Source organism: Anabrus simplex, chromosome 2, assembly GCF_040414725.1.
Source record: "Anabrus simplex isolate iqAnaSimp1 chromosome 2, ASM4041472v1, whole genome shotgun sequence".
Classification (NCBI taxonomy): Eukaryota; Metazoa; Arthropoda; class Insecta; order Orthoptera; family Tettigoniidae; genus Anabrus; species Anabrus simplex.
Window position 1 is genome coordinate 626,079,231 of NC_090266.1, and position 24,272 is coordinate 626,103,502.

General features: G+C 38.8%; 1 protein-coding gene across 1 annotated transcript in view; it reads right to left on the bottom strand.

Annotated features, from left to right (window-relative positions):
- The window catches only part of Prestin (prestin), a 422,871-nt gene that overhangs the window by 65,672 nt on the left and 332,927 nt on the right, over nt 1-24,272 (bottom strand). The window contains exons 7-8 of the mRNA XM_067141052.2: nt 15,313-15,417; nt 5,894-6,027 (exon numbers count right to left, since the gene is read on the bottom strand). Coding sequence (XP_066997153.2) covers nt 5,894-6,027; nt 15,313-15,417 — 239 coding nt within the window. The remainder of the gene's footprint in view (nt 1-5,893; nt 6,028-15,312; nt 15,418-24,272) is intronic.

The following is a 24,272-nucleotide window of genomic DNA, read 5'->3' on the forward strand; positions in this document are numbered from 1 at the left end:
TTGATTTTGTTTGACTATTTACACTGTTGGACTTGGAGATATGTTAAGTTGATGTCAGCAAATATTGACAGATACCGATATTACACATTCATTCACATAGAAATGTAGTGTTTAAAATCAATGCACACTCTGTATATCTCTAATGTGTTGATACTAAATCAATGTAAAATGGGACTAATTGTCATAAGATGAAACATCCTTTACTGGTATTGATAGTTGCATTTGAGCTAAATAATGATGCTTTCCTATAGATTACATTTGTTGAGCTGCTGTTTACAGTTATTTACAAATTATTTACAAGTAAAAATTTCCACTCTACAAGAGTTTTGTCTTTATGACATAGCTGAACACGCAGCATTCTGGTGCGTGAAACTTCTGCTCTCCAACACAGCATCTCACAGTGCAGTGTCATTCCGGAACAATTCACTTCACAACTAACAAGCCACACTGAACTCCACATAGCTATCTGACAGATTCACTCATTGCTGAATGACTCATCACAGACTCGTGACTGTCTCGTAACTGCTTGTGTTCACTAGCGACTTACTCACTCAGGACTGATTTCATACTCCTAAAGTTGCATTCTTTATATAGGCCCATGGAAGATTCTTGTAGTTTCTACTTTCAGATCATTCTGGGCACCTCCATTATTGTTAGCTTTGAGCATCCTTGTCATGAGCCTCAACAATTTGCCAGTGATATTGTTTTGCTTGTTGCTGAATTCAAGCCACAATATGATTTTGTAACTTTGTGAGCATAGAATTTGGTTCTGCTGGCACAAACACAATATGTAGACAAGGTGATCAAATCTGATCAAATGCTACTAGTGCAACCAGAATTCAGATCTTAAAAAATGTTATAGACATCAACATTGAAGAATGTATTTCATTTTTATTTCAATACTTTATAACATACAGCTGGTAATATTGGCAAGGATAGAAAATCTGTTAGAGTAACAAGGAAACTGCTCTTTAGGTGAATGAAGTAAGCAAATATTAAATACATTTATCTTGAATGAAGAAGTACCTAAAATGGACGAAACACTTCAAGAGGGCAATATAATATGTTTAGGGTAGGTTCCTGTTCTGGTATCATAATATACTACAGGCTGAAAGATAATTTATCCTTATCCTTATAAGATCATAGCATAATTCTTGATTGTTGACTGCTGATGTTTAACCTTTCAAGCGGTAATGACACAATAAATCGTCATAGCCACATAGCTTCCTAAGTGGCCATGACGGAATATTCTGACATCATATTGTAAATGTCTTTTGGCGATAGGTATGATGACTTCTTCCATCACAGGATGAGAGATCACTTTTCTTTGTGCATGTATGTTAGTTTCGAGCTTTGCCTACAGCATCACTCTCCTAAAACCACGTGACCGGATGAAATGCTTTCATTCCGTGCCCAGCTGGCAGCCAGCCAGTATCGGCCACCAGGCTGCTGAGAATGGTAGATAGTGCATTATGGCAGATGCAAACGGAGCTCTTTGAGAAGAAGAACTGTTTGATTTATTATATTGTGACAATTCAGAGAGTGATGTGTCATCTGATAGTGAGACTAATGTTGAAATGTCAGGAGAAGTGAGTGGAATGGTGAACATGACGGTAGCACTAGTGGTGATATTCAGCTCAGTGTATGGTTTAAGGTAGAATCTTAACGGCCGAGATTTACATTTACGGTGCAACCTGAACTAAATGTACAAATTGAAGACATAAATTATCCACAAGAATATTTTCAATTGTTTATCACTCGAGAGTGAATCAGTAGACTGAAACGAATAAAGATGAAATTATGACTTTACTTGCATTCTTTCTCTTGCAAGGCATTCATCAGTTACCCGACAACAAAAGCTACTTTTCTCACAGAGAGATATTAAAGACTTCAATACTTCTGGAGCTGTTCTCTGAAAGAAGATTTCATCTCCCTCTCAAATTCTTACACTTTGTTGATAACGAAGCATACAATGAAGCCACATGTAGTCCGAAGAAACTCTACAAATTGAAACCTATTCTGGACCACTTGAATAGCAGATTCCGAAGTGCGTACACACCCGAAAGCGATGTGTCAGTAGATGTGTCACTTATGTTGTGGAAGGGACGTCTGTCGTGTTATACCGTCTAAGCGCTCAAGATTTGGTATCAAATCATTTGAACTGTGCGAATCTAAGTCTGGTTACGTGTGGAATTTCTTGGTGTATACAGGAAAAGTCACCTATTTTGATGACTCTCTAAAAAAATTAACCATATGGATCGAAAGTTGTTTTCTGTTGCTTTCTTCCCTGAGACATTCTCTGTCCTTGCCCTTGGAAATGTAATCATTTTAATAGCTTGATAGTGAGACTTGCTGGTCAGGTCAGGAATATCCTGCTACCGTTTGTGACAGTAGACGGTACGACCTGTGACTGTCTGGCCGAGGGTCAGGCGGCCATTACCAAACCTGACAACCAGAGGGGGGACCAACGGCTATGGGTGGAGGAGCTCCCATTTTGGAAGCCAGATGAAGCTTTTGTGCAGGAAATGGCACATAAATTCATCAGAAGTTGGCAGTCAATGGCTACGAAGGCGGAAGAAGGAACCTTGTAAACACCTCAACGGCAAAGTAGTCAGAGGAACTGCGAACCACAAGCTGCTGCCTTGAAGATAGGGAGAGGACCCCAAAGGCTAAGGGAAGATACCCTGACTGGAAATGGGCTGGCATGACAGCTAAGAGGGCAGCCCCCTCATCATGCTAGCTTCTGTAGGGCTAATAACCCACGTGGAGAGAAATTAACTATTCAGGGAAACATGAGAGTAGCCAAACGGATATCAAGGATACAACCTGGCGCAAAATGGTATATGAGAAATGGTACTTCGAATGTGACCTTGCTGTCAGGGAAGGAGGTAAAAATATTTGAAGAAATGGAGAAGTACAAGTGTGCCATACTTAGAATCAGTGAAACCAAGAGAAAGAGTAATGGCCAAATAAATTTGGATAAGGGACATGTAATGAGTCAGCAGGAATGAACGGGCAAAAGAAGGAGTGACCGTCATTATGTCAGAAGCAGTGGTAAACAAAGTGACAGGATGGGAACCTATTAACTCCAGACTTATCACAGTGGATGTGGAACTAGAAGAAATTATTACGTTAGTGCAGGTCTATGTCCCCACGGAAGATATGCAAGAAGTAGATAAGGAGCAATTCTATGTTCAAATGCAAAAAGCTATAGACAAAGCCAGGGAAAGAAGTAGACATGTTATTGTGATGGGGGACTGGAATGTTAGGATTGGAAACAGTTTATGTCGAGGACATGGATGTATGGGCCAACATGGAGCAGAACGTACCATCAATACCAATGGTGAAAGAATGTTGGAATTCTATATTGATAATGAGCTAAGGATTGGCAACAACTTTCCCCCCCCCCCCCCTAAAAGTATTCATAAAATAACTTTTGAGGCAGTAGGCCAAGGAGCAAAGAGTTGCATTGATTACTTTTATTACACAAAGAACATGACCTACGCAGCACTAGACGTAAGGGTCTTCCGCAGTGCAGAAATTAGTACAGAACATTGGCTTCTGGTCGTGAAAACAAGGTTTAAGGGTACACCCATACCCTCTCATCTTCAATTCGAGAAAATAAGAATATCTACATTCAGAGAGGAAGAGAAAAGGCAGAACTATGTTCAGAAGTTGGGGGAAAAATTTCAGCAAACAGAAAGAGAAGAACCCGAGAGAGGCTGGGACTTAGAAGAGAGATGGAAGGAATTTAAGATGAATATTATCAAAGTAGCAGAAGAGGTCTGTGGGAAAACTACAGTAAACACACAAAGGAAATGAACAAAGTGGTCGACTGAGGAAGTCAAGGAAGGTGTAAGGAGGGAAAAGGCAGCATGGAAGGAGTACATGAGAACAAGAAGGGTTGAGGACTGGAGGAATTATGTTGAAGTATGTAATGAAGCTAAGCGACAAGTAAAAGAGGCTAAAGAAAGGAATTGGCAGGAATTTGGTGAGGAAATGGAATCAGAAGAAGTTTTGGAAGATACTAAGATCCGTACAAGGCAAAATTGGAAAGAGAATCGGAAGCATTAAAGACAGGAACCAGAAGATCTAAATGAGGCCACAGGACATTCTTGATCTGTGGACTACTTATTATGAGGACGTGTTCCATGCTGACCAGAATACACAAGACGATTTCGGTAATGGGGCAGAAGAAGAACTAGAAGAAGGGGAGACAATTATGCAGAGTGAAGTAAGAGAGGCTATCACTGAAATGAAGGTGGGCAAGGCAGCTGGATGGGATGGAATTTCACCAGAATTGATGAAGTATGGAGGAGAGGCTGTGGTGAAATGGATGACAAGGATAAGTCAACAAGCATGGAGCATTCAGAAGATTCCAAAGGATTGGGAGAAGAACATTATTGTTCCTATCCATAAGAAGGGCAGCACTCTGGACTGTGCAAACTATCGAGCAATTTGTCTTTCCAGTGTGGCCGGAAAGATATATTCACACATATTGGAGAGGAGGCCGAGACAAGAAGTAGAGGAAGTACTGGAAGAAGAACAGTGTGCTTTTAGGCCAAATTGACAAACACACGACCATATATACGCACTCAGAACCATTATAGACAAACGACTTAGTCGTGGGAAGGATGTTCTATTCTAATTGTGTTTGTCTACCTAAAGGCCGCATTTGACTCGGTTCCCAGGGAACAGCTTTGGGCAGCACTTGAAGAGGGAAAGGTAACCAAGACTCTCTTACGCTGCATTAGGAGCATGAATAGCTGGTGAATGCTCTAGGGAATTTGAAATGGCGAAGGGAGTAAAGCAGGATGACAGCTTGAGCCTCTTTTTGATCTTCATGAACCAAGTCATTAAGCAGTGTAAAAAAAAGAACTAAAAGAATTAAGGTTGGCAACTGGAACATGAGACCAATATATGTCCAATCCTTGGTCTATGCAGATGACATTCTGATTTGGGCTGGGAAAGAGGAGGATTGAAAGGGAGGAGTACATCTTGGGACTAATCAGGAAGCGAGGGAAGACCCTGGGTGGTGTTCAGAGAATGGAGCACGACAGAAGAAACTTTAATAAATGGCTGAAATGCCCCGACGCCTAACGACGCAAAGGGAAAGAAAAGAAGAAGAAGGTAGTGAGACTTTGTTTTTTTAAACCTGATAAAAATACCTGACCAATTAAAAGTATCTCACTGTAAGTTCCCATTGCTTTCCGCAGTGAGCCAGATGCCTTGCCCTTCGTACTATGATCATTTCTGACAGCTTGAAACATATTCCTTACATTTTGAACCTGACAAAAGTACTATACTACACAAGAGTATCTCACTATATGTTACTTCCCAGTAACTTATGGAAACTTTGCCAGTGTGTTAGCAGCTATTCAAAAGAAATGTACCACTTGAAAGGTTAAAATAGGTAAAATTACACAATTATATTGACTTCATTACATTTCTTTCATGAATGCAAAGGAAGTTTAATTTAGATCAGTTCACCTCTAGTGAACAAGGAAGCTTAAGTTATTGACGGTCTGGATTCAAACCTTGGAAGATCATTGCATAAACACACAGTAATGGATCAATATTTATTGTTTCACGTGGCACTCAATGAGCTTAACATGACACCTGTGATAACTCAAAAGACTAAAATTAACAGTCACAAAATCTAGTCATTTTGATACTACTGTTTCAAATGTTATGTCGTACTGATACTTTAGTCTCAAACTACAAAATAAATATGATGATGATGATGATGATGATGATGAAGCTTGTTGTTCAAAGGGGCCTAACATCTAGGTCATTGGCCCCATAAAATAAATAAAACAAAATATCCTAAAGCAAATAATTTTGTTCATTCATTTAAATACTTATCTATTTATACAAATGAACTGATACTCACCCAGTGGGAATTTCTCCAATTGTAGCTACCTTGAAGTCACTTTCCAGGTGACAGAACATGGAAATGAGTGTACCAGCTATTATTGCCAAGAGTTCTACAGGCAGAGGTATAGGCAATTTTTTGCTGATGCGTGGCTGAAATAGTAGGTAACTGGAATGAAGATAAAAACACATACTGGATTGTATGTGCTTTCAACTATTCATATTTAATGTATGTTAACTAAATTATTATTAAAATTCCTGTAGAATAAAACAAAACTATCATTTGCATTTAAGTTATTCTCAATTATTACCAGTGATGGGAAGGATACAAGAATGTAATAACTGGGCTGAATTACTGTTATCCAAGATATATTTTACTCAGGTATCACACATTACTTCTCCAAAAGGTAATCAGTAAAATTACAAATATAATTACTTTACAAATCATTAGACCTAAGGAAATCACTGACATTTCTTGTGCATGGTGTAACAATAATACAAAAGATTGCAAGGAACAGATATTACCTGTATTTATTCTCCTATAACACCCTCCCTTAATTTTCAACTATAATAAGTAAAAAAGGAATTAGAAAAAAAAATTGCAAAAACTATTTCATTAGACCAAGCAGAAAGTGCAGCATTGCAGTTAACAGTAAAATCCATGCTTCTGCATCACCTGTGCATCAGCATTGGCCACGGTTTCCCTCGCCCCAGAAGCGTAATAAGTACGGTACGGGCCTGCCTGCAGAAATCAAAATCAGACCCTTCCTCCTTCAAAGAAATTGTATAAAATCTCTCAGTAACACACACTAATTTAAGTACAGGTGATGCAAGCAAAACTTTAATGCAGTTTCCTCTTAATATGTACAGAAGACTTACTTCAAGATTATAAAATTAATCAGTCTAACATAATTAAAAAAAAATTATTTTCCAGTGATTGAATTTCAATGTATGCTTCTACCTTTTTTGTCTTTAAAATGTTAAAACTTACTCTGCTCACATCAGATTCTAATGAAACTGGACCATTTGGCATGCTTCCTGGGATACGAGGGTTTTGACGACTTCACCAACATCAATATTACTCTAGTCCTTTTACATTCAATGCCAAGAAGATTCCGTTCACTGAGTCTGCCTTGGGTTATTGCATTTTATTGGTAGTTCTTTATAAATTCTAGTTTCGAAAATGATCATTTGGCAGAAGAAACAGTAACAGGAAGAGTAAGAAACAGGTACACCATTGTGAATAAGTGTGGAACACTTGCAGCTATGATTGAGTTTTCATCTACTACTAATATCCTTGTTAAATCAACGATTGATGGTGTCAAGGTGATTTCCCTTTTCATAGCATTTTGTAAAAGAGCATGTCTTCCGTGTAAAGAGAGAGAGCCGTTCTACACTCAATACAACAACAACAACAACAACAACAACAACGACAACGACAACGACAACGACAACGACAACAACAACTGCTGCCAGATTCAAACAATAATAATTTAATTTTTCACGTCCCTCTAACTACTTTGATGGTTTTCGGAGACGCCAAGGTACCGGAAATTTGTCCTGCAGGATTTCTTTTTTATGTGCCAGGAAATATACTGACAGGAGCCTCATGTACCAGTATTTGAGCACCTTCAAATGCTACCAGACTGAGCCAAGATAGAACCTGCCAAGTTGGGTCAGAAGGCCAGCACCTCAACTGTCTGACCCACACAGCCTGGCCAGACAAAAACACCTCACAATTCCTCTACTTGCGAATTGTAGAGCCATCTTTTGCAACCCATTCTACAAAAAAGGGATGTAAACTTTCCCATGAAAGATGGCATTCAGGCAAAATTAATTGATTGATTAATTAATTGCAGGCCTCAGCATTCTGCCACTGTCTCCCCCCCCTACCCTACATTTCTCAATGCTCTTCCAGCTTCCATGCTCAGCGTCCCATGTTGCAGCATGTAGTGCGTAGTTAGGAAGCATCCAGTATACAAGCAGGAGTGAATATTAGCAAGAGAACAAGTTTTATGGCATCCTTCAAGTTGAATGTATTAGAACATGCTGCAGAAAGTGGACGGAGAGCAGAGTGCTGTTAATACCAAGTGCCCCGATGTACAATTCATTATTAGTGTAACTAGAGAGAGAAATTATTGGGAGAAAATAATCTAATTCCTTCCGCAGTGTAAAGAAAGGAAAATATATTTTGGAGTGGGTTAGGGACAGTGGCAACGCTAAATGTCACAAAATGATGCAGTTAAATGCACGTGGAATTGCACAAAGTTTTGGTATTGAGCAGAAAGATTTTAAAGTAGCTAGAGGCTAGTAAGAACAATTTATGCACTGGAATGGACCAAGTTTGCAGAGAAGGACATGACAGTGCCAGCGGCTTCCATCATATTATACTGACAGTCATTGAATTTCACTGCTTTTTTGCAAGACTTCGGACATTGCAATGCTGCGCAGCCTTGAACTCAGCACGACACTGTGGGCTGTGCCAAGAGCCCTGTGTTTAGTCATGAGACCAGTCAGCTGTGGTAAAGGAGAAGCGGGCTGATACAGAACTATTTAAAGGTACTAATACCACTTTGCATAAATAAATTATAGACTTCAGTAACTACTGTATTATGTGTGATAATTTAAAGACATCAGATTTTCTTTTTTTTCTGCTTTTAAACCATGTCAACCTAACCTAAATTATGTGAAATTTCAATTTCTTCCAATTTCAATTTTTTTTAAATATAGAGGCATTAGTGTCTATCATTACTAGGCGAGGCAAAAGATGAAAGCTTGGAACTTTCAAAATGGTCTTGTACCATCATTTTTATTTTAGTTAATGACTTAGCATTTCAAATAATTTGCCATTTACTTTACAAACAAAATAATTGGTTCTTAAAATTCTAATCACTAGCCTTGACATCCCTGGGGGAAAGTACATCTTAGCATTTACTAAAAAGATACCATACAGCAGACTTGAAAAAATACCTATGCTTAATACTTAAGAACATCATTGGAATAAGTATGATGTCTTTGGAATCAATCAATCACTACACTCACAACTGATCTGCATTTAGGGCAATTGCCCAGGTGGCAGATACCCTATCTGTTGTTTTTCTAGCCTTTTATTGAATGATTGCAAAGAAATTTGAAATTTATTGAACATCTCCCTTGGTGAGTTTTTCCAGTCCCTAACACCGAAGCGTGTGTATACATGGCATAGTTTGTAGTTTGGGCCCTTCCATTCACTGTTCTTCATTACTTCCGTTTCGTAGAAACCTTCAGGTATCTGCTGGGCTTTCTGTCTCCTTTCTTCAAGGACGGCAGTCGATGCGGCGGTGTCTGGTAGCCCGAATGTTTATTTGATGTCTTTCAGAAAGAATGTTTCGTCTGCCATTATGTATGCCATTCGATTCTCTGTAAATTTTGAGATCTGTAGGATTTGTTTCAAGTACCTGGCCTTTACATTCTCAATTCTTTTCATGTTTGAAACAGTTAATTTGTGCCATATCAATTGTATCCCATACGTACAGTTATTTAGATCTTCTGACATGAATTAGAAAAAGTTCATTACTTTCATCTACCAGTCTTGGTCATATTTCACTTAGGAAATACGAAAGCGACTAAGGTATGGACAACGCTAGTAGCGCCATTGCTTATGTAGTCAGTTCCTGTGATGAATGGTGTGAATGTTTGACTTGCAGAGTTGGTCCAAGTATACTTTCAGTGAGCTTAGCAGAATGATGTGTCATAGCATCTTCTGGTTCAGAGAGGATAGGAATGGAAAATTACTTTTATCCTAATATCCCTAGTATGCATCATTAGCAACACCTGGGATTTCACTGACTTAATGGTGGATTTCTTGGGGATGTAAGCTGAGGATTCAATACACAGGCATGCCTACAATATTCAGTCATTAAATAATATGTTATGTAATCCAGAAAACCATGTCATGTTGCTAAAATCATTTTTTACATTTTTTTATTCCTTCCAATGGGAATTTGCAAAATGTTTTATCTCTCTAGTTGCAAAATTATTTTTTATTTATTTATGAACAACACAGGCGATTAGCCCCAATACATGTTCACAATAGAGCATAATACTAACTAACTACTACTACTGCCCGGCCATGTCATCACCCTTGGTGAGAGAAAGGCCACCCTCCCGTCGATGACATGGCCGGCCCTCTCCCTGGGGTCTAACTATGGACCCCCATAATCCTCACAGATGACAATGTGATTCCCTCTCACCAATCCAATGCGGCCCATCCACTTAACTGGCGCCGCTCCCTTCTCCTATTCCTCTATTCCCATCTTATCTTCTTAACTCTAATCTGCGTGGGCCCCTCCCACCCCTTCTTCATTTGGAATGGGCCCACCCCACTCCGTCTTTATACATGACTAGGGAGAGAAAACCACATGCCATCCTGCACTCCTTTGGGCGCGCCATGGAGTCCACCGGATGCTCCGGAAACGTGCCTTCAAATATAGGTCACCACGGCAACCATCCTTTTTTCCCCATGGCACGTCCATGCTTCCCTCCTAAAAAAATACTCAATTCCTAAGCCACCCTACACTATCACGTCAAATAAATAATTAGATGAATAAATAAATAAATAAATAACTAAATATAAAATACCCCCTACCCACATATAAAATAATAATAGTGATGTCAATAATAATAATAATAATAATAATAATAATAATAATAATAATAATAATAATAATAAAATAATGGTAATAATCATAATAATAAAGTAATAATAATAATATTAATAATCAACTGGCCAACGGTAGATTCCCTCTATGAACCCTTTGCCTTACTTAAATAATAAACTTAGAATATCACATATGCGATCCCGGAGCAAGACTACACCTTCTACCAACTGTCCTTGTTTACTCAGCACATTCCAACACCGCCATTGTTTTTCTGCTTGACCTACTCTGCTTTGGTGTGCTCAGGCCAACCATGCCTATGTTTACCTTACACCTCACCTGTCGCAACTTATTCTTGCTTAACCATGCTTGATCCACTTCAGGACCGCAAAACGACAATTTGCTTACTCTCACACATACACATAGACCCTTATGCACTACTTCTCTAATTACAATCTAATTAACAGACATACTTCTACTCTCTCCACATTTTAACAATGAATACCCCATAATACCTATTCCACTCTCACATATACATATAGGCCCCTATGCACTACTTCTCTGAAATACACTATAATTAAAAGACATACCTCTACCATCATTTCTCCCTCTCCACATTTAAACAAACCAAAATTTACAAAATGATAATAAAATCACCTCTCTCCAACTCCAAAAATTCAATACCCATACCAGACACCAATACAATAATACCACCTCCCAACTCCCACGAATTCAGCCGTAATAAACCATCTCAATACCAAACCATACATCACCTCATATCCACATTTCCAACACCTCATTTCTATATATACCACTTCTACTTCTCCGACAATTGCACTCACCTTCTGCCTTCCACTATCTTATATCACCACTTCTCCCACACCACATTCCAATGATATAACACCTCATAAATTAATCATAACACATAATCATAAATACTAAGCCTTCAATACTTCCAACACCACATTTCAGCAATACAACACCAACTCCACCTCATATACCACCTCAACTTCTTCTACCATTACACTCACCTTCTGCCATCCACCATCTTATACCACCACTTCTCCAACACCACATTTCAACCCTATAACATATCATAACTTATATACCACTTCTCCATCGCAACATTTCAGCCTCCACAAATAAATACCATTCTCGCTTCTCAACTCTACTTTCAGTAACCGAACCACCTACTACTGTTTTTTACTTCTAGTAACTACCCCCCCTCTCATGTCCACTTGTACCCCACATTTCTGTCAGATCTCTGTTCCTGAATCCGGCCAAACTCTGGTCGAGACTCCTCAAGTTTAACCTTGCCGTTACCTTTTTACCCTGCTCTTCCCTTACTTCACTGCATACACTTCCCTTGCTTCTCTCTTCCCTGCAAATAGTCATATTCTCACTTGGCCTCTCTGCCAGCACTTCTTCACTCCGAACACTGCTATTGGTCACTTTATCACTTGACACTTCTCCCTGCCTCTCTTCACATGGTACACTGTTACTTCTTGTATTTTGCGTATCCTCTCCACTAATCGCTGCACTACTCCCTTTTTCTTTAGCCCGCTTTGACTTCATCTCTAAGTCCATCCTCAGCACACTGTTATTTGTATTTCGCCTCACTTGCCTACAGTTTATTGCACTACTCTCCTTTTCTCCCTCTTGTTTTAACTTCGATTCTAAATTCATCAATCTATCCACAGATCAGATTCTCTTCCAGTTTCTGTCTGACACCACTAGATTTTGACCTCTGATAGTTGCCCTCAGCCCCTGTTTTACAGCCAGTATCTTGTGTTTTCTGAGTAGCCTCTCATTTCTGATCGCATCACTTCCCACGTCTCTCTTTATCCATATTTTATCCCTCTGGACATTTCCTGCATTTGCTAACACAATATCCGCCATCAACGTTGAAAACAATTGAACCTTTATAGGCCTATTGCCTCTAGTTCTCCCCATTCTCTGCACATCGTCAATATCCACTTCACTAAAATATATTTTCATTCTTCCCTGTATTAGGTCCACTACTTTATAAGTTGTAATTACTTTGACTTCACTCGTCTCCTCAGGCACTCCATAAATAAACAAGCACTTCTTCCTTCTATATAAAGTATTCGCTTCCACTTCTACTTTCAGCTTTAAATTCTCCTCTTCAAGTCGTCCTACTTTTTCCCTTAATGCTACCACTTCCTCGGTGTTATTTCTCACCTGTGCTGCTATGTCGTCCGTTTTTCCTCTTATCCATACTTCCATTTTTTCAATCTTACTGGTCTGTTCTTCAATCATCTCTTTTATTTGCCCGAAAGGGCAAACTTCTGTCAACACCTCTCTTACAGCTCTTTTGATTGCGTCCATATTTTCTCTTTCCTCATTTGTACTAGATGACGGGCCTGGGTTCAACACGACTCCCCCAATACATAGTAAAATTATAATCACTGCTGCCAATAACAATAGTTCTCCTTTCCTCTCCATATCCATTTTACACCCACCTGGCTTCTTTTCTTCTTTCCTCATTTTCCTCTGCCATTTTCCTATCGTCGCTCTGTACTGCTCTATACCAATCATTGTCGGCCCACTTCTCGGCGACCTTCCAGCACTCTACACTCTCGAACTCCACTCCCCCTCCCGGGACTCACCGCTCAATGCGACCTCCTTTGTCGGTGGCTTAGGCAAGACTGTGGAGTTGCAAAATTAGTTTTATAGTCTATCAAACTTTAACACACACTTTTACTCACTTCCAGGAAATAGCAGTCAAAGTTCAGGAGAAGCAAAATCTATACGAGCATACCTATTGATTTCAATTTAATGTAAGGTGTTTAGTAGCCTCTATCTTAACTAACAGATGGCACTAAAGCCAGAAATTGTCTTTTGACCCAACTTACATTTTAGTCTTTACTGAATATTTTCTCTAAACAACGTGTGACATGGTTTCATAGGCCACATGATATATGGTATATTAATGCCATAAGCCCATATACCAAAGCCTTCAACAGGTGAAACATACATATAATAAAACATTATAAATTTCTGTGAAATATCGAAGAAGTTTTGTACTGAAGGGGTTTGTATTGCCCTTGTGGTTTAAAATAGGGAACATGAATAATCACAATAAATATTTATAATAAGTTTACTGAATAATAATGATGGTTACTAAATTATGTTAGGCAATAAATATAATCCCATTTGCAGCTATACATGTACCCTACACTAAATACAAGGATTAAGAGATAAAAACCTATCATACTAAACATTCTAGGCATAATACTACAAGGAAATAAATTCATTAAATAAAGGGGAAATGGAATGGAGAGGGGCAGGAATGTTTAGCTCAGTTAGATGCTGGCTTTCCAGCCCAAATGCTGAGGTTCAAGTCCCAGGTGATCTTGGGTTGAAATTTTCATCCCAAAAATCATGTGGCGTCAAAAAGCACATCTGGCCTTAAACACCTGGTCGAAACCAAAATGAACCTGGGTGGCCCCAGTGATGCCAGAAATAGCTGGGATGTGCTGGAGAAAGTTCAAAATAAAAGAAGAAAGTAAAACAGTATATTTGATGAACATTTCTTATTTTAGAAAGATAAAATTAATTTGAGACTCTATCACCCTTGACTCCTTGCCTTTGAAGTGGCATGCATTTGACTTGTAGCCTATGTTAAATTAGCTGATATAGTGAAAAAGTTCAAGATCTAGCACAGTATCTGTGATGTGACACCAGTAACAGATGTATCACATTGCTGTTAAAAAAGCAAATAAACCAAACTTTTGCCAAAAATTGCAAAAGAGTTGCTATGGAAACCTTGCAGATGAATCTGTAGATGTATGTTTATCTTATCATAATTCACATTTAGATTTTTATGAGCAACCTATATTTTGTAGAAGGTAGAGGGAATTTCAAAGATGAGACACAAATTAGGAGGAGCAAAACCATGTCCATTAAAATAGTTCACAGATTATCAGTGAGATACAGCAGCTATCAGCCATGGTACGTGTCACATTACACTGTGCTGCAGACCACTTTGAATTGCAAGTTAAATTACCAGAGTCAGAAATGGGACAACCATTTGTAGAGACACCAGACACACTGACAAGGACACATGATCCACAAGTGAAGTGGCAATCACTGACTTCAAATCTTCCATCATCCTAATTTAGAAAGTGATGGCGGCAGGACAGGTCAAGTGCCAAAACCTTGCTGGAATAACTTTTCATTGTAGTGGACAATGTGTACACAAAATATATTTCTGAAGGTGCTACTATTATTCAAAAATGGTGTGTGAAAATTCTACATTATCTACTTGAATTGATTCATCAGAATTATTTTGACATGCGACAGAAGATAAACAGGCTTCTTCTCTACAGAAATACTTTTACAGATCATTCTGCAGATATATGAACCAGCTCATGGCAGTCTAGCCACATCCTCTATACTTTGCTGACTTGGTTATCATGGGATATTCGTTCCTCTTCAGGTGTATGGAACTCATTTTTGTGGAAAGGAATTTTCCATCACCCGAAGAAGTTAGGACTGAATTTCAGAAAATGATTTCCAGAAGTGTTTCTAGTCAGTAGATGTTTTAATGCTAGCAGAGATGCATTATGGTTGAGGGAGATCACTTCAAATACTGATGATGTGCAGATAATCAGGAGTGTGTTCACAATCTGACTAAGGTCCTTGTATTATTGGACTGTGATAGGGTATTTTAAGTAGTATTATTACTTTCAAATGGCTGAAGAAATCACAATATTTTAAGACAACAAGTGAACTCCTGAATAACACTGTTTAACAATAATTAAAAAACTATACTTACCTTAATTAATTCATTGTAAATAGTCAGGACAACTATAAAAGCAGCAGATATTCCCAATGCCATAAAATTTGTTGTATGAATATTTCTGACGAGATCAATGTATGTCTGGAAGAGAGATTAGATAAAATTTTAAAAAGCCCAGACAACTTCTTTCTTGTACTTCTACTATGAAAAGATTTATCATGGTGGCAAAATATAAGATTTTGAAATAATTAGCACAATGATTACCAACTATATTTCCAATATGAAAATTTTAGACACTTATAGCATAAAATACCTAACACTATATAACACAAAAGGAGAATTATACCATAATAGGGTAGTGTAATGGAGAATTCATAACCCTGTATTTAAGAGCAGAAATTACCGGTTCTCAGTTTCGTTTACCTGATCAGTTCCCTGGACATATGAGTATTTGCTGGTAGAGGGTAGAAGATGTCTGTTGGTAAAACTGTTTCATTCCATTTCCCTCCTAGTCCTATGCACAAATGCATTCTTTTTCCAGTTATTAGAATTTATTAGATAGTATCTTGCTTGCTTTATTGTTCAACATTTAGCATAAGTTTTCATTTCTGTTTGCGAGTAGCAGCAGCAGCAGCAGCAGCAGCAGCAGCAGTAGTAGTAGTAGTAGTAAGAGGAACAGGAGCTTGTATTCAGGAGATAGTGGGTTCGAACCCCACTGTCAGCAGCCCTGAAGATGGTTTTCTGTGGTTTCCCATTTTCATACCAAGCAAATGCTGGAGCTGTACCTTAATAAAGGCCATGGATGCTTCCTTCCCTCTCCTAGCACTTTCCTATCCCATCATCACCATAAGACCTATCCGTGCGATGTAAAGAAAATAGAAAACAAATTCTGTCTATGTGTTTATATATTCTGTGTAACTACAAATTTCTATAGTTCATTAGCCTGTTATTCCTATTATTTTATATTTGGGATAAACATTTTAAGCAGAATTGTAGTATAGTTATTTTATCAGTTTGTGACAATAAAGCAAGCAAGATATTAGGTACGGTACTTGCAAAGTATACAGTGTTCCTTTCCTCTCAAATATATAGTTATTCATAGAATACACTATTTTATTTCCTTTGATATTTTCATATTATTTCATCTTTTTGTGAAGAAAAAAAAAGGACTGTCTGTGGGTGGCAGATTTAGGGACTGTGGGTGTGAGGTAAGAGATAGCAAGTTTGAGGAAAGATAATTAGGTTTTTAACAGGGGAGAGAAATATAGTGGGTCTCCCTCAATCAATGTACAGGCTATGGCAGGTAGACAGGCAAGAGGGAGGGGAAAGGAGGGCAAAAGTTGTGGAAAACAGGCAGGCTGATGTTTCAAGGGGAAGGAAAATGAGGTATTAGGGTTCTCACCGGGGAGAGTGTTCAGGAGAGGTATCTGAGAGTAATCAGTATGAGTCACTGCAGACAGAACACCAGAGGGAAGATGGAGAACAGGGAAGTGTTACAGAGGATTGGCGAGGCAGGACGAAAGGGAATAGTAGGAAATGGAAATTTAGATTAAAGGATAGGGAGATGGAGGTGGAGCAGGATCATCAAAGGGAGAAGAGAGAAGAGGAACTAGGTTCTGCAGCTGCCAGGGAAGTTAAGGGAGACCAGGAGAGGAGGAGATCTAGTGAGGTGGGTTGGGTTGCAGCTCTGGTCATGTGCGATGCTATTGTTAGGCATGTGTGAAAAGTGTGTGAAGGAAAGGGAACCATGGTAGAGTGTTATCCAGAAATTAGATTAAGACGAATGCTGAGGAAAGTAAACAGAATCAAGAGGATAAGAAGAAAGTGGTAATTTTTCACATTGGTACCAACAACGTAAGGCAGGCAGGAATAGGTACTAACATAGCTGGGGATGTGTGGGACCTAGTTATGACAGTGCAGGAGATGTTTAAAGGAGCAGAGATTGTTATCAGTGGAATACAGTGTAGGAGGGATACTAACTGGAGGGTGATCAGAGATTTAAATGAGAGTATCACGTTGGTATGTGGGAAATTGGGAGTGAGATTTGTGCTTCCTAATGAGTGGGTAGGAGGTACAGATCTACGCTCATAGGGCCTTTACTTGAACCACAATGGTACGTGTAAGTTAGGAGGTTTGTTTAGAAGATTAGTAGGGGATACACATTCAGAGAAATTGGGTGGAGTAGAGAGTGGTGATGAGAGTATAGGGAGCTAGAAGCCAAGTAAGGATGACAAAGTTGTTAGTGTTAAACTGTAGAAGTATTGTAAAGAAAGGAATAAAATTAATTCAATAGATATACTTTTTTTTTTTTTTTTTTTGCTATTTGCTTTACGTCACACCGACACAGATGTGTCTTACGATGACGATGGGATGGAAAAGGCCTAGGAATTGGAAGGTTGGAAGGAAGCGGCCATGGCCTTAATTAAGGTACAGCCCTGGCATTTGCCTGGTGTGAAAATGGGAAACCACGGAAAACCATCTTCAGGGCTGCCGACAGTGGGGCTTGAACCCACTATCTCCTGATTACCGGATACTGGCCACACTTAAGTGACTGCAGCTATCAAGCTCGGTCAATAGATATATGTTTACCAGATATTGTGATCAGAGTTGAATCGTGGCTGAGAAGTGATATTATGGATGCAGAATTTTTTTTATGGAAATTGAGGGCTTATCACAGCAGCAGGATAAGAATGGTAGGATGGTGGGGTGGAGGTATTCATACAGGTGAAAGAAAACTTGTAAGCTACAGAAAAGTCAAGGATGTGAAACATGAAATCCCAAGTATAAGGCTCATCTCTAAAGATATAGGCAATTTGGTGTTTTTAAGGTGTGTAGACCTGGAAGAGGCAAGTGACACTGATGCAGAATTATTTGATAAGATAATTCGGCTATGTGGAGAACGACACAGAAAGGAATGTTTTCGTAGTGGGTGATCTCAATTTACCAAATATTAACTGGGAAGATAATGTGAATAACAGAAAATACGACCAACAAATTGTAAATAAGTTAATATGGGAAGGACAGCTAAATTAGAAAGTGATGGAACCAACAAGAGGGAAAAATATTCTAGACATGGCACTGATAAAACCAGATGTGCTCTATAGAAAAATTGAAGTGATAGATGATATAAGTGATGACGAAGTTGTTTTTGTCGTAGTTAAAAATAAATGTAATACAAAGGAAGGTTGTAAAATTAGGAGCAATATTTGAGGAGTGTGGAAAAAGGTATGCAGAGCTGTAAATTTAAAAGAGTGGCCGCCCTTCAACAGTGAATATATTCTCAATTTCACTTCGAATCCCGGTGCTGTTACAGGATGCATGCACTTGTAGATGTACAGTAGAAGCACTGTGAACCAGGCGCGTATGGCCTTAAGGCACGATACGTGTGGTGCATGCTTTCAAATAAAGTAGGAGATGCATCGTTTAATGTGGAATTGTTTGATACATAACACAGTGGATTGTGCAGTATTATTCATTTTATGCAGTTAATATTATGAATAAAGGATTGTTCTAACAAACTACAGAGTGAGTTGAGAACAAACTCGCTTTGTTCCACAAACCAGTTGGAGTTGCATACCACACTGAGTGTGTGTGTGTGTGTGTGCTGGCTGGAACCCACACTCATCTTCAATGTTGTTTGTAATGGGAGCAATGGGGAGAGAGCAGTCAGAGAGTGGTGGAGATGCCAAGAAATACCGCTGCATAGCATGCGGCTTCAGTTCTGCACAGCTCTCTGTAGCAATTATGCACAGTCTTTCCCTGTAATGTTTAACTGGTCAGGAACAGTATCAAGCCAGCAGTGGTGATTTTAATGTTTTTTCGGTATGTTTATATGCATTTTGGTGACAATTTGGAGCATCATAGATGTATAACATACTGACACAAATTATCTGATAGTGGAAATATTTTTTTGCATAGGACATCTATAATAGCATCCCTACACATTCCTGGCCTGCATGTGCAAACATTTTGGAAAACAGCAAATCCATGTTCTTGTCGATTCCCTCCACAGAGCTAACACTAAATAAACAAAGTGAGAAGTATGGAAGAAATGGGAGGTGCTAAGAATATTAATTTATGCTGTTTGCTACATGGCTAAACAAGTAATTCCTCTGAGGAGCCAGGATGAATAAGATGACTCTTTGAAAAAGGGAAATTACATGGAATTTCTGGTGGCACTAAGAATTATTACATAGTCAGGGTATAATCTAAATCAATGTTAACTGAGCAGATAGCTACAGTCGCTTAAATGCGGCCAGTATCAAGTATTTGGGAGATAGTGGGTTCGAACCCCACTGTCGGCAGCACTGAAGATGGTTTTCCGTGGTTTCCCGTTTTCACACCAGGCAGATGCTGGCGCTGCACCTTAATTAAGGCCACGGCCGCTTCCTTCCCAGTCCTAGCCCTTTCCTGTCCCATCGTCGCCATAAGACTTATCTGTGTTGGTGAGACGTAAAGCCAATAGAGAAAAAAAAAAAAAAATCAATGTTAAGTTGTAGTGGTTCTGCAAATGTGATGAACTGCACCAGTATGAAGTAAATCTTGTATAGTTCAGTCAGAAGAATGTCAGAATTTAAATGACAATATCTCGGCCAATTTATATGAGGTAAACTTTGGAAGTCTTTACTTGAATATTATATTACTGTTAGTTCATATTTTAGTCTTATAAAACAGGATGAGTTGGCCGTGCGGTTAGGGGCATGCAGCTGTGAGCTTTCATCCAGGAGATAGTGGGTTCAAACTCCTCTGTCCGCAGCCCTGAAGATGGTTTTCCAATTTAATAATAATATTTGCTTTACGTACCACTGACTACTTTCACGGTTTCTGGAGACGCTGAGGTGCCAGAATTTAATCCCGCAGGAGTTCTTTTACGTGCCAGTAAATCTACCGACACAAGGCTGATGTATTTCAGCACCTTCAAATACCAACGGACTGAGCCAGGATCGAACCTGCTAAGTTGGGGTCAGAAGTCCAGCGCCTCAACTGTCTGAGCCACTCAGCCCGGCGTTTTCCAATTTCACACTAGGTAAATGCTGGGGCTGTACCTTAATTAAGGCCACGGCTGCTTCCTTCCCACTCCTAGCCCTTTCCTATCCCATCGTCTCTATAAGACCTATCTGTGTCGGTACAACGTAAAGCAAATTGTAAAAAAAATTGTAATCGTATAAAGTCACATATGACCCATATACAGGTTTCTTTTTTTTGTTATTTGCTTTACGTCGCACTGACACAGATAGGTCTTATAGCGACGATGAGGCAGGAAGGGGCTAGGAGTGGGAAGGAAGCGGCCGTGGCCTTAATTAAGGTACTGCCCCAGCATTTGCCTGGTGTCAAAATGGGAAACCACGGAAAACCATCTTCAGGGCTGCCGACAGTGGGGTTTGAACCCACGATCTCCCGAATACTGGATACTGGCCGCAATTAAACGACTGCAGCTATCGAGCTTGGTTATACAGGTTTTAAGAAGCCTAGAATTTCATGTGGAAATGTTACTTGTAGTTATCAAACTTTTGATGTCCGACTCATTGGCTGAATGGTCAGCGTACTGGCCTTTGGTTCAGAGGGTCCTGGGTTCAATTCCCGGCCAGGTCAAGGATTTTAACCATTATTGGTTAATTCCAATGGCACGGGGGCTGGTTGTATGTGTTGTCTTCATCATTTCATCCTCATCACAATGCGCAGGTCGCCTATGGACATCAAATAAAAAGATCTGCACCTGGCGAGCCAAACCGGTTCTGGGATATCCTGGCATTAAAACCCATATGCCATTTCATTTTTTCATCAAACTTTTGATGATGCAAAAGCTGAAGAAAACAACATTTTGAAACTGAGCTGTACTGTGAACATCCAGAACAGGATCACTTCCAGTCATGCTACTGGAAACATTTCCACAGATACCAAATCATATTCTGAGCAATCCCTAGCATTCTGGACACATACCTCTGCAATTAGTTTTCTTGAAGCAGTGTTAAGTGCATGAGTGGCTTAACTTAATGACAACTGATTCCCCTGTTGCCCACCTCACTCCACACAATCAGCCATAACTTAAAAACACTCCACTTCACACAGACCAACCTTCGTATATACTTTGAATTGAGGCACTCGTACCTTCCAACTGACACAGACATCTCCCAACAATCTGGATGTCAGTGGACCCTTTATAGGACATGTTATTGCCCTAATGGTCTAATCCCCATCTCACTATGCATTCAAAGGCTGTAGTTACAAAAATCTAAAGAAGAGACCAAATTTCTTTATTGAGCAGTGTATGTCTATTACCCTTCTCTTGTTGAAATATATCAGGATTTTAACTGCCTTCAACTCACCTGATATCTTATCTGCACATATTTAGCAATCACAAACTAATATATGATTCTCATTGTTCAGAACATTTAAGGAAGGAGAGAATTCATTTCTAAAAGAAAGAAGTTTTTTTTTAAGAGTAACATCTCTAAAGCTATCTTATTTGCAAAAATACAAATTTGCACACCATGAAGGAGCCATCACAGGGGCATATAAGTGAGTACAGACACAGGACATTGTAGTATAAAGAAAATATATAACTGTTAGGTTCTTCAGTCTGCCAAAACTAATTTTGAATAAATAAATTTATAAACTATATAATTCTGTCACTATAAGTTTTCTTTTTTGGGTAGTTTCAGATTGCACATGATAAATTTCATAATTGAGCCCGTATTGTCAAAAAAGTATTAACTTGTGAAAATCTTAACAACAAATGTTCCACCGTTAACAATACCATGATTGTATTTATTAATAATACTATATTAAACTATATTGGTGATACATATTCCATCCCTCTTTTGGGACATCTTCAGTCACACATAAAATCATTGAAAATATGGTAAGGACATAATGAAATATGTGGATAAAAGGCCTATGAATCTTGTGATACGGCATATTGGCATCTTACAATATTTAAAATTCTTCCACCGTTTTGATACTTTTTTTGGCCTTTGGCAAAAATTTTTTATTTGTCAACAAAGGCCAAAGGCAAAAAAAGTATCAAAACGGTGAAAGAATTTTAAATATTGTAAAACTTAGTGATTAAATTTTGATACGGAAAATGAAGTTGATTACTTGCAATATTGGCGTCTTGTCAATCTTGAGTCAAGAAATAACATAAACACGAATACGATGTGAATCACAAAGTCAATTATTCATATTGACGGTTGAACTTCTTACAAAACTGTACAAAAACTATTTTAATCCTCCTAGTCAATACTATATCTTTTTTACATCCAATTAAGATGAAAGTTCACACGTAAATAGACATATTTTGACCTGGCATTGGGTCATCCTCAGTAAGACATGTATGATGTGTTAAAAACAAAGTTGACACACAAAATTATATGTTAGGTAAAAAGTTTTTAGAAAGCATGATGAAAGTTCATAAACTGTGAAATGTTGATTGTTAAAACAGTCTTGAGCTGGACGTCTTTCTGTTTCAATGCTTTTGTTGTCCTTTGGTGTGAATCAGCTGGTATCTGTATACTGTTGGCTTAGTTTTTGTGTTCCGACATTGGCTGATGTACATAAGCATTAATGAAGTTGAACCGTCCAATTTTAGTCTGTAAAATGGATAATACAATTTGAATTAAAGTTGAAAAGTGGTGACTAACAGGAACAAACATTTAGATTAAGTTATGAAGAACAAAAATTAACTTATGTTGCATGGCCCTCTTGTATCACCCGTGTTCTCTGATTATGGGGTCCAGCTTTCAACTGACTTGCTCCCGCAGTCGAAATGCGTGACGTGTTGCTGGAAGGAAGTGGAGTTGGGAAATGGGGCGGGGCTTGCAGGAGAATGGGAGTATGCAAAATAATGGGGGCGGTGACTGAAACAGAGTGTAATAATTGTGAGTTCTTATGTTCCTGTTTTTTACTACAAATGATTGGAATAAAAGTTTCCCACATCACGTTCTTATTCTTTCATTTGTCTCATTTAAGTTGAGGGCTGGATTCTTATATTGATTCATACTGATGTAAAAATTCTCTAAAATGTTGAGCAGTGGACCTTTTTGTTCACAAATGAAAGAATAAGAACGTAATGTGGGAAACTTTTATTCCGATTATTTGTAGTAAAAAACAGGAATATAAGAACTCACAATTATTACACTCTGTTTCAGTCACCGCCCCCATTATTTTGCATACTCCCATTCTCCCGCAAGCTCCGCCCCATTTCCCAACTCCACTTTCTTCCAGCAACACGTCTCGCATTTTGACTGCGGGAGCAAGTCAGTCGAAAGCTGGACCCCATAATCAGAGAACATGGGTGATACAAGCGGGTCATGCAACATAAGTTAATTTTTGTTCTTCATAACTTACTCTAAATGTTTGTTCCTGTTAGTCACCATTTTTCAACATTAATTCAATTTGTATTATCCATTTTACAGACTAAAATCAGACGGTTCAACTTCAATAATGCTTATGTACATCAGCCCATGTCAGAACACAAAAACTAAGCCAACAGTATACAGATACCAGCTGATCCACACCAAAGGACAACAAAAGCATTGAAACAGAAAGACTTCCAGCTCAAGACTGTTTTAACAATCAACATTTCACAGTTTATTAACTTTCATCATGCTTTCTAAAAAACTTTTTACCTAACATATCATTTTGTGTGTCTCCTATGTTTTTAACACATCATACATGTCTTACTGAGGATGACCCAATGCCGGGTCGAAAAATGTCTATTTATGTGTGAACATTTGTCTTAATTGGACATAAAAAGTATATAGCAGGGTCAGCCAACTGGCTGGCGTGTGTTGTCAGAGAGCCCTTGTGACGTCAGAGAGCCCATGTGACGTAAGAGCACAGTAAATAGGGAGCCGCTGTCATAGAGTGGACGAAGAGACAGCCTCGCTTTGTAGTAAACAAGTGCAGTGCCGTACGTAGTGGTGGTGTTAGTGGTACAGCACAGTACATAAGTATGGACAAACCGAGCACATCACGGTGCGACAAGCTATCTATGC